The 11,479-nt window shown below is 48.2% G+C and overlaps 1 protein-coding gene and 1 long non-coding RNA gene across 2 annotated transcripts; both read left to right on the top strand.

Moving 5' to 3' along the window:
• Positions 1-769: 769 nt before the first annotated feature.
• LOC103013841 (C2 calcium-dependent domain-containing protein 4A) lies at positions 770-3,255 on the top strand. Its single transcript, XM_057543561.1, has 2 exons — positions 770-866; positions 1,058-3,255. The coding sequence occupies exon 2, from the start codon at positions 1,098-1,100 to the stop codon at positions 2,217-2,219; it is 1,122 nt and encodes a 373-aa protein (XP_057399544.1). The 5' UTR covers positions 770-866; positions 1,058-1,097; the 3' UTR covers positions 2,220-3,255.
• Positions 3,256-7,096: 3,841 nt separating this feature from the next.
• Positions 7,097-10,365, top strand: LOC130707708 (uncharacterized). Its single transcript, XR_009007726.1, has 3 exons — positions 7,097-7,234; positions 7,862-8,398; positions 10,209-10,365. It is a non-coding gene; the product is annotated as an uncharacterized LOC130707708 (long non-coding RNA).
• The last annotated feature ends 1,114 nt before the right edge of the window (positions 10,366-11,479 follow it).

The following is an 11,479-nucleotide window of genomic DNA, read 5'->3' on the forward strand; positions in this document are numbered from 1 at the left end:
CAGGGGTGGGGAGAGAGGCAACCTGGGTTTTCTATGACGTGCTTTCTAGCTGGATACCTCCATGCTGGAGCAGAGAGAAAGGGGTAGCTTTGGAAATACCAAGTGTCACTTTTAGGGCGTGAGCCGGAAACCCCACCTTTTGTGACCATCAAGATGATAGGCAGAGCCTGTAGTCATTCAGAAATTTTTGCATACATTAATTTACCCACTCCACCAATATATATGGCACTGACTGAGCCAGGCCCTATACTATTAAGAAGGCCACTGTCTAGCCGAGGGGGACAGGCGCATAAATAAGTACACGAGTACCATGGGAACTATATGTGTCTACACACTGCAGGTTCGTGGGAGCAGTAAAACAGAAGACGCTAGTGCGTGTAGGTCACCTCCGGGTGGTGGGGGTGGGGGCAGGATTTAGCTCCCAGCAAAAGGGAAATTCTTGTTTCCGTATCCAGCTGCACCTTCTCCAAGAAACCTCCAACATTTTCAACGCCGATTCTCCCCTGGCAGGCCGACGAGGCAGCCCCCCTCCACCGGCAACCTTTCACGGGCGGTTCCCTGCACGCACAGCGGATGCAGGTCCCAGGGCTGAGCAGAGTGTGCCGGCGCTCGCCACAGCTTCGCTCCCACGAGAGGCCCCGCGACAGGGCCCGCCGCTGGCGAGAAGGGGCGGCCGGGAGGGCGGGCCGTCCAGCGACTCCAAGGGTTGGGCTCCGGGCCAGCTGGGCGGGGCTCAGGCTCCGATATAAGAGAGGAGCGCTCGTCTCGCGGCCACAGTGCTGAAGCTGGAGCGCCGGCGTGGACTGCAAGGGGACGTGCACTGAACTTGTAACTCAGGAACCAGAGGGACTGAAGAAGAGGCAAAGGTATGATTTCTACTTCTTCGTTTATTTAGTACCAATGAATGGAAGGCGGGTGGCTTTGTGGGCGCGCGAGAGCTCGGCCCGGACTGGGGGGGTCGTAGGCGCATTGGCACACCCAGAGGGTTCCGGGGAGGGGCCCAGCCACTCCCGAGAGGCCCCGGGCGTCCAAACTCAGAAGCTTCTCTCCCTCGCAGGAGCGCTTCTTCCCCCCACTCCCAGCCCCAGCCTCAGAGGATGCGGCTCCTCGGGAAACTCCGCGCTTCGGCCGCGGGCCGCGCGGCTCTGGAGCCTGCCTTCTCCAACGTGCTCACTCCGGACCGCATCCCCGAGTTCTGTATCCCGCCGCGGCTGCCCGCGCCCTGCTCTGCCGTGTCCTCGCCCCCGGCTGTCGCCCTGCCCCGGCGGTGCGCTGCAGAGCCGGACCTTTGGTCTCGAGGAGCCTACGACGGCGCGGGGCGCACGGACTGGGACCCACGCTCGCAGGCCGCGCTCTCGCTGCCGCACCTGCCCCGGGCGCGAACCGCCTACGGCTTCTGCGCGCTGCTCGAGAGCCCGCACACCCGCCGCAAGGAGTCGCTCTTCCTCGGGGGCCCGGGGACCGCCCCGCTCCTGCCCGCGCCCCGCCCCCGGGCCCGCACCTACGGCGGCGGCGGCGGCGGCGGAGACGCCCCCCTTGCGCCCCCGGGAAGAGCCCCTGCTGCGCCTCCCGCGGCCCGCGGCGGCCCTCGCCCGCCCCCGGATGCGCTCGCCCCGCGGCCCCGCGGCCGCCGCCTCCTGCGTGCTCCCGAGGGGCTGCTGCGCCGCGCACTGCGGGCCGGGAGGAGCCGAGGCCTGGCCCGCGCCCGCTCCGTCTCCAGCGGGGACGGGGATGATGACGACGACGACGGGCGCCGCGCCGGCTCCTGGTCCCCGGCCCGGGCCCCCGCCACGTCCCCTCCGCCGCCCCCCGACCCGCGGCCCGAGCGCCTGGAGGCCGAGGGCACCGTGACTCTGGACCGCACCGGCGGCGCCCTGCGCCTGGCCGTCGAGTACAGTCGGGACAGCGGGCGCCTCCGCGTCCGGCTGCTCCGCGCCGAGGGCCCGGCCGGAGGGGCCGCCGAGCCCCGCGCCCCCGTCGGCTGCCGCGTCAGCTTCGTCCTGCAGCCGCCGGGCCAGACGCGCCGGCCGCGGGGCGCCGTGGTCCGGCGGAGCCGCCGGGCGGTCTTGGAGCAGGACTTGTGCTTGGACGGGCTCTCGGAGGACGAGGTGCGCCGCCTGGCCGTGCGCGTCAAGGCCGAGAACCGGGGCCGCGGGCTGGAGCGGGACCGCCTGCTGGGCCAGGGCGAGCTGCTGCTGGGCCCCCTCCTGCTCCTCTGAGGGCGCGCCCTGCCCCTGGGGCCTCTCGAACACTGCCAGCCGCTTTGTACCAAATAAATGTTATTTATTCGTTTTTCTAATCACGTTCTCGCTTTGTTGCCGTTTTAGTTCTTAGGTATCTGCTTTTGTCATCGTTTATTGGTAGGGAAGGATAAAATAATGACGCCCTCCTCTATTCAAAACACTCAATCCTTTTTTCCAGACCATTTTTTACATAAAAAGGTTGGCTTGTGTCTGAAACAGAGAAGAAAGAAGTACACCCCATCTGCGTTGTTTTCCCATTCCTGATTTATATCAATGCCAAACGGCTTATGGGTTTTAAAAAATGTTATTCCTTCAGAATCATGCCCAACGCTAAGATGCGTATAGACAGCTTTACATATTTGATGTGGTGTGGATTCATATCCTCATTCGTGCAGACGCACATCAGGGTGGGAACCTTCTGTAACACGGATACCTTGATGGGAAAAGAATTCCTTTCCCATGAAGAAAGAACAAGATTCTTTTGAAAGTGAAGTCCTCAAAAATTGCAGAGGAAAAAGAAAACAAAGGAAGTGAAAGATCTTCCAGTGGATTGTATGTGGGGAGTAGATATTCCTGGCCTCTCCCTTTACCTTCTCCAGAAGGAGCCCTGGGAAATCTTGCTATTTCAGAAGGGAAATCATGGGCTTCCCTGGTGGCGCAGTGGTTAGGAATCCGCCTGCTAATGCAGGGGACACGGGTTCATGCCCCGGTCCGGGAAGATCCCACATGCCGCGGAGCGGCTAGGCCCGTGAGCCACAACTACTGAGCCTGCGCGTCTGGAGCCTGTGCTCCGCAACGGGAGAGGCCGCGACAGTGAGAGGCCCGCGCACTGCAACTGGAAGAAGCCCTTGCACAGAAACGAAGACACAACACAGCCAAAAATAAATTAATTAAAAAAAAAAAAAAGAAGGGAAATCATTCCTATCTCTGTAAACAAGGTGATTTTTTTTTGTGGCTTTATTTCTACCCAGCTGTGTATATGTACATAGTAATAAATGAGTTTGCAATAGGATTTCCCAGATGAGTTGAAACGTAAACTGTCAGTTTTTTGAACACGGGGTTATGAGAGAGTGTTTCTTAATCCAACTTATTTTCATTTGTTGATTCAACAAATAGACCTGAGTCCACTGGAAACTGATTATACCCAAGGGGGTATGCCCTTTATTAGAGGCATCTATGATGTGGTGGAGAGCACAAGGAGGGTGGGGGGAGATATAGATTCCAATCTTTTATCTGCCACTTGTCACTTGTCTGAACCATGGCAAATCAGTTCATCTCCCTGAACCTCATTTCCTACATCAGTGAAAAGGGGGGTATTGATACCTTCCTCACCTGGTTTTGTGAAGATATGCCTTAATACCCAAATAACCCTTAAATACATGTGAAATATGCTAGCATCCCTGAAAAGGCTTGAACTGGGCTAGTGAGCTAGTGCTCAATAATGTTCCAGAAAATGAACTCCTTCACTTATTCTCCTTCCTTTCCAATTGTTTCTCCCTGGTCTTGGAGGCTAACAGAATGGATGGCTACCTGAGACTGAGGACTTCGGGCGGCCCAGGGTGGGATTACAGACCCTTCAGGATCTCTGTGGCGAATTTCCCCAGAAGCAGTAGTTTGCACTCATGCTACATCAAAAAGCCCTTCAGCATTGTTATTACCAGAATGAAGTTCCGGGTACAAATTTGGTTGGAGTAAATAAATAAAAATCCTGGATTTTAAACATAATTTCAAAGTGGACAAATTAGCCCTTAGAAATCATCTAATCAAACGACTTCCGAAACTGAGAAAATACCACAGAAGTGACTGGTCCGAAGCCACATATCTAGTGACTGGCTGGGCTCAGACAAGAACGAAGTTGTCCTGACTTCTCCAGAGGACTGACCTACCCTTTGTTTTTTCATTCAACAATTAGTTGTTGAGTTCTTCCGTTGTGACAAGCACAGTACTAAGGCCTGGGGATAAAGCTACGAACAAGGCAGACAACATTCCTGTTCCCCCCAGGACTTAACTTTTGTGAGGGTAGCCAAACAATAGCCATGTTTTGTTATTACAGATTGAGGTGACTATAATGAAGACAATAAACTAAGGAAGGTGCTAGAGATTCTGTGGGCTAGGGAGGTGGCCGGTAGGATGTTCTCAGAGACAGAGTGGTCAGGAAAGGTCTCTCTAAGACCTGAGGAAGGGATCATCCACACGAGGAACTTAATCTATCCAAATAACCACTTAATGTGTCCCTATGACCCATCGATGCATCCAAACCAGAATTCTAGATTTTCCCCTCCCAAATCCCTTCCTCCCCTAGGCTTCCTTATTTCAATAGATGACACCATCATTCTTTCTTTCACTCAAACAAAAAACCTGGAATCATCTTTAACTTCTCTCTCTCACACTCCACTTTCCTCAGATGTAAATGTTACCTCCTTATCACATCCTCCCCTGGCCATCCTATTTTTAAAAAGCATCATTGTCACTGGCACTGCTTTATTCTTCTCCCTATCACTTATCACTACTGGACATTATATTATATTATACACTTGTTGTTTTTTGTTTATTTTCTCTTCCACTAGAATATATGCTTTATAAAGGCAGGGATTTGTTTGTTTATTCATTGCTCTATTTCCAGTGTCTAGAACAGAGTCTGGCATATAGTAGATACTCGATAAGTATTGATTTAGTGTTGAATGAATATAGGAAGAGATGGAATAAGTAGAGGAGAGTAGAGGACCTAGGACAAAGCCTTGAGACAGTCCAACATTTAGAAATTTAATAGAGGAGGAAAAGTCAGTCTAGGGGACAGAGAAGCAGCAGCCAGTGAGGTAGGGGAGAGGCCAGGGTAGTGTGGAGTCCTGGAAGCCAAGATAGGAACATATTCCAAGAAAGAGGGGATGTTCAACTCATTTACATCCTGCTGGGAAGTCTAGATAAATGAGAACAGAGAAATGCCCACTGGCTTTGGGAAGGTGAATGTCAGTGCTGAACTTGACAGGAACAGGTCTAGGAGAAGAGTGACGTCAGGAACCAGACTAGAATGGGTTAAAACATGAGTGGGAGGTGAGAGAGTACAAAGTTTTGGAAGAGGGAAGGAGAGAAAAATGGCTGTAGTGGGAAGAGAATACAGAGTCAAAGGATAATCGTTTTGTTTTAATATGAAAGAATCCAACACATGTTTGGAATATCCAGAATGGAGGGAGACATTGATAATGAAGCGAAAGAAAACCAGCAATAATTATGGGAGCACAGTCTTTGGAAAAGCAAGAGAGGGTCCAGAACACAAGTAAGTAGAAGCAGGATGAAGAACCCACATTCCTGACGCACATCTTTTTTCCATCGCTCCATCTATGCATCATTCCATCCTGGGGTGGCTCACACTTGTAGTCCTAGGATGTCCTACCCCTACAGTTTCTCATCAGAGACCAGGCTGGAGAGAAGACCTTGCTTCTACAAACATTCCCGTAAGACCGAGAAAGAATTTCCCTGGAAAACCCCAGCGAACTTCTCCATGTATTTTATTAGCGCAAATTGCATCTGTAGCTGAGTATGAGGTCAGCGTCTGCTGGGGCCCGTGCTTCTTCCTGTTAGGAAGTAAGATGGGAAATGATGTGGAAGTTTAAGAAGGAGCAGAAAGTCTGACGCCGGAAAGACATAGCTTCAAATCTTGGCTCTGCTGCCAACTAACTGTATGATCTTGGGGCAAATGTTTAACTTCTTTGAACCGAGGTTTTGTCTTTTCTAAAATATCGGGTATGTAGATGGCCAGGGTTAAAGAAGAGAATTGCATTTAGTCCCAGCAAGCTTCATATTAACAGGGGAGGTACCCTTCTGTTTTCAAATATGATGTGAACACCCTTCTTTAGCGCATGCAGATGAATATCATTTTGCCAAATGGCTTTATGCTCACCTGTGGTTCTAGTCTTAAGTCTGTACAAAGGGCAGGCTACTGAGAACTTGTCTGGGTGGCTGCACTAAATGACACAAACACAAAGAATTGCATCTTTCCTTTCCACTGATTATGCCCTTCAGACTCCATCTGCCATGTTCCTGAGAGGGGAACTGCAGCTCAGCTGATGCGTGCTTCTAAAATCCAGCCATTACCATGAGGAGGTTTTCATCATCTGTGAACATCAAGGCCTTGATCAACATCCCCGGGTGCTCAGACAGTAGTGTTTGTTCTGACAGGGAAAATCCATACTTTACTTGGCAGAAAGAATTGGATTTAGTTTGCAGATTGATAACAACTCGATTTAAAAAAAGAACCAGTGTCTCCTGTCTTCACCTGTCTGTCAGGAGACGGTGCCTCGTTTGTCAGCACTGTCCTCACAGCACTCAGGACCCTTGTCTGTTCCTCCTCCTGTGGTCCCCGGGCTGGATCCACCCTATCTTCACCTGCTTAGGCTGCTCTACACTGCCTCTTCACCATCATCAAATTTTTAATTTTTATTTTGAAATAATTTCACGTTTACAGAACAGTTGCAAAAACGGTACTAAGACTTATTTTTCACATAATATACCTTAGAAATCTAATTAAGTCTGTAATATACTCTCACCTTTTTTTTAATTTTTAATTTTTTAATTTTTTTATTTTATTTTAAACATCTTTATTGGAGTATAATTACTCTACAATGGTGTGTTAGTTTCTGCTTTATAACAAAGTGAATCAGTTATACATATACATAGGTTCCCATATCTCTTCCCTCTTGCATCTCCCTCCCTCCCACCCTCCCCATCCCACCCCTCTAGGTGGTCACAACAGAACCCGTGTTCTTTCCTGAGAACCTCTGACACCTGGACCAACGCCAGGCACCAGTGACCGTGCTTACAGTTCATGTTGGTAAAACTTTATTTCTTGTTTTTAGGATGAAAATATAAACAAGTGTATTGCTATCTTCTTCCCTGCAATGGATTATCATGCCCCTAGGGCAGGGGTCCCCAACCCCTGGGCCACACAGATGGATGGATACCGGCCTGTTAGGAACTGGGCCGCACGGCAGGAGGTGAGTGGCAGGCGAGCGAGCAAAGGTTCATCTGCCTGTCCCCCTCCCCATCGCTCGCATTCCCGCCTGACCCATCCCCCCACCCCACCCCCCAGCCCCCAGCCCGGTCCGTGGAAATATAGTCTTCCAGGAAACCAGTCCCTGGTGCCAAAAAGGTTGGGGACCGCTGCCCTAGGGTGCACAGAATACATTTTGAAGACCAGTACTGTAGATTTTCAATTATCAAGGAGACCAAGTACTGTCACTAGGGAGGTAAATCTATCTATTCCTTGAAAGAAATGAATTTGATCTTTAATAGAGAAATTGAAGAATTCGAAAATGAGCAGATGAATTCCTAGAGAATGAGCAGATACTTAGTGTAAATGTTGACCCTTTTTGAGGCTGCTAAACACGGTAATTGTATGAGACCTCATACTTGTGACTTGTCTAACAAGTGGTCCCTGGCCATTCTCTTCTAATGAGCACTCTGTCCCTTATTTGAATCAGTAATGGATATTTACTGGTCTTGATCACCTGGTAAGTAATTACTCCTTGTAGCAGCAACATCTTGATTTTCTTCAGTGGAATCACTCTATCAGTTCTCTCAGTTGATACGTTTCAGATGATAGCGATTCCGTATCGTTTCAGGGACGGGTCTAACTCAGGCCTGGCCAATGAGAATATTTCATACGCTTGGCCGCAGTGATTGGTTCAAGGATGTAATTGTGATCCAGTGAGATTCACGTTCGGTTCAGTGAGATTCAGATCCAGTAGTTGTATTGAGGAAGAGACAAACTTTTCTGCTGAATTTGAACCTGACGGGTGCAGTCCTGGAGCTCTTGTTTGCTATCTTGCCAGTACATGGAACCAAAGGAAGCAAAGCCAACATGGAGAAGAGCGGAGTGATAAATGGAGAGACTCAGTGTCCCAGCGACATCACTTGCATTCTGAAGCTAACTCTGACTGTAGTCGGGTTACCCTAATCTCTTTTCAGTTGAGCTGGGTTTGAACTGGACTTTCTGTCACTGAATCAAAAAAGAGCCTTGACTGGAGCCTTCACGAGAACCTGAGCTCACCTTATTTCCCGTCTCCTACCCATTGTGGACCGCACTTGTATCCTTGATTTCTAACCCAGGAAGTCAGCGATGGAGTGAGGTGAGGGATAGAGCAAGACTCAAGGATGGGGTAAGTATGTATATTTCATGCATTGATTGGTCACTAAAAAAAAACATCTAGAAGCTTAAAGATTTGTTTTGTGGGCCAGGTCAAAACATGCCCACATCAAGATGGCTGTCAAAATAGCAAATACTTTTCAGGTAAGACTGCACCTGGCAGCAGCTTGCCTGAATTGCATGCATCACATCTTGTAGGAAACAGATCTCTGAAAGGATAATCTTGGAAAATTCGACTTGCAAAGTGACAAAAACCTGAGAGGTGCTGTTTTGAGTTGTGAAAACATTTTGTATGAATAAAAATAATAATTTTCTGAATATCACTTTCTAGTCTGTAAAGTACTTTCACAGAATTTATTCCTTTTGATCCGAACAGCAACCCTTTAAAGTCAGGTGTAGGTACTATTATTATTATTGCTATTTGCCCTATTTTACAGGTAAAGAATTGTAGTAAATTACTCCTGCAGACCCAGTGAGTAAGTGAGGGAGCCAGGAATCAGTCCCAGGTCATCTTATTATTACCACCGTGTTGCAGTGGAACTGTAAGCTCCTTGAATCAGGGTCCACTTCTTATACGTCTTTATATGTTCCTACCAACACCCCCCAACCCAGCTGTATGTGCAGGAGGTAAGCCTGCAATGAGTACAGATGAAATGTTTCAGTGCTGGGCATTTGGTGACTAAATCAAAGAAGGCTAGAATGGAGAAAGATCACATGGAGCTTTGGGTAAACAACAAAACTACCCAAAAAAACAGAAAGCAACCCCCCCCACCAAAAGAAACAGACTTGATATGGTTGGTTAATAATACAGGGGAAAAAAAGAAAGAAAGAGAATTAAAGTTCATATTTTAACTTTGGTTTTGAGTTACTGAATACATTAATAAATATATCACTGGATTATATGCTTACATAATTTTAGCAGTTCACATAGAGCCTTTGGCTACAGTGTAGTTCAGATTAAAAAAATAATGGCTCAGGGGCTTCCCTGGTGGCGCAGTGGTTAAGAATCCACCTGCCAATGCAGGGGACACGGGTTCGATCCCTGGTCCGGGAAGATCCCACATGCCGCAGAACAACTAAGCCCGTGCACCACAACTACTGAGCCCACGTGCCTAGAGCCCGTGCTTCGCAACAAGAGAAGCCACCGCAATGAGAAGCCTGCGTACCACAACGAAGAGTAGCCCCCGCTCGCTGCAACTAGAGAAAGCCCGTGCGCAGCAACAAAGACCCAACGCAGCCAAAAGTAAATAAATAAATTTATTTTAAAAAATGATAATGGCTCAGAGATATTGATCATAGGGTACAACTTTCAGTTATAAGATGAATAAATTCTGAAATCCTAATGTACAGCATGGTGACTGCAGTTAGCAGTAATATATTACACACTAGAAATTTGGGAGGAGAGTAGATCTCAAGTGGTTTCACCACACACACACAAACACACACACAATGACTGTGGGAGGTGATAGGTATGTTAATTAGTTTGATTGTGGTAATTATTGCACAATGCATACACATATCAAAACATCACCTTATAGGGAATTCCCTGGCGGTCTAGTGGTTAGGACTTGGGGCTTTCAGTGCTGGGGCCCGGGTTCGATCACTGGTCAGGGAACTAAGATCCCACCTGCCACACGGTGCGGCCAAATTAAAAAAAAAAAATCGCCTTATATACCTTAGATATATACAATTCTTATTTGTCAAAACATAAATTAATTAAAATACTTTTAAAATTAACGGCTCAAAGAGACTGATTTGTCTCTAAAGGGACGCTTGCTTGACTCAATTATATATCCATGTTTGATTATACTTTTTTCTCCCAGGGTCAAACTGGAGTCATTCTGGGTTTATTCCGTGGTCACTCTAGAATCCTCAGGGAGTCTTTCTGGGCCAACCCAACACTGCGGTGAGCAGTGCTCTCAGCTGCTCCCACGGAGGCAGTGAATCAGGAGAAAAGTCATTCTTTGCAGAGATGGACAAAACTTGGTGAGTAATGCATAACATGAATATCACTGCTATTAGGAAAGTGGCATTGTGGTCATGCTTTTCTTTATTCATAATACTTTTTCAAAGCTGAGTTTTTAATTAAAAAACAAATCAACTGTACGTCCACAAAAAAATAAAATTATTAATAAAAAAACAGTTAAAGCACTCCACTCGATTTTAGAGATCTGTCTTAGAACCTGAAAGAATGATCTTGAACAATGTACTTAATCTTGCTAAGCCTCAGCTCTACTTACGTTCATAATAGCCTGAAAACTAAGGTGGAGGCAGCTTGGGAGAAACTGTGAGCTGTCAGAGGCCTACCTTAGTGCAGGGAAACAGGCAAACCTGGCAACATGGACCTGTGGGCATTTGGCACTTAGTAATAGTAATGATGATGATGTTGTTGATAGCTCACATTGGTTGTGTTTACCAGTAAGGCATCGTGCTGAGGACTCTACATGCTGAGATATATTTAATTCTCACAACAAACTATGAAGTATGGGTGTGAAGAGAAAACTAAGCCTCAGAAATAAAAGCCTAGATTTGCAAGCGAGGCAACTGCAGAGCTGGGCCTCTGAGCCAGGTTGTACAAGGTAGTGGTTAAGAGCATGGATTTTGGATTTCAACCGTCTCTCTTCTACTTATAAGAAGGCCATGTGACCTTCAGAGATTTACTTTTTTTCCCTGTGCCTCGGTTTCCTCATTTTGAAATAGAGATGTAATATCACCTACTCTGGAGACTTCTTGGGAGGATTATATCAATTAATATGTAAAGTACTCGCCTATTCCAAGCACCTGTCAGATTGTTCCCGTTATACCAGGGCTGAAATGAAAGGACGTCTGCAGACTGAGAGTCACAGTGGGACCTCCTTCTTAGCTGGAAGTCTAGAAGCTCAGCTCTCCTGGCTGGCTTTGCCCACGGTGGACTTGTGTTTTGGCGCCCAGCCCTGTCCTGATGTATCCCCCCATCCTCTGACTGTGGTACCTCTGGGCGTGCTCTGCCTGATCCCAGCCTGCTGTGGAGATGCTGAGGCTGACTGCATATCCCGTCAAGTCCCTGGCCCTGGAGTGATCACCAGGGACTGCGGGTGTCAATCACGTGGGTGCA

The sequence above is a fragment of the Balaenoptera acutorostrata genome, chromosome 3 (assembly GCF_949987535.1).
Source record: "Balaenoptera acutorostrata chromosome 3, mBalAcu1.1, whole genome shotgun sequence".
Classification (NCBI taxonomy): Eukaryota; Metazoa; Chordata; class Mammalia; order Artiodactyla; family Balaenopteridae; genus Balaenoptera; species Balaenoptera acutorostrata.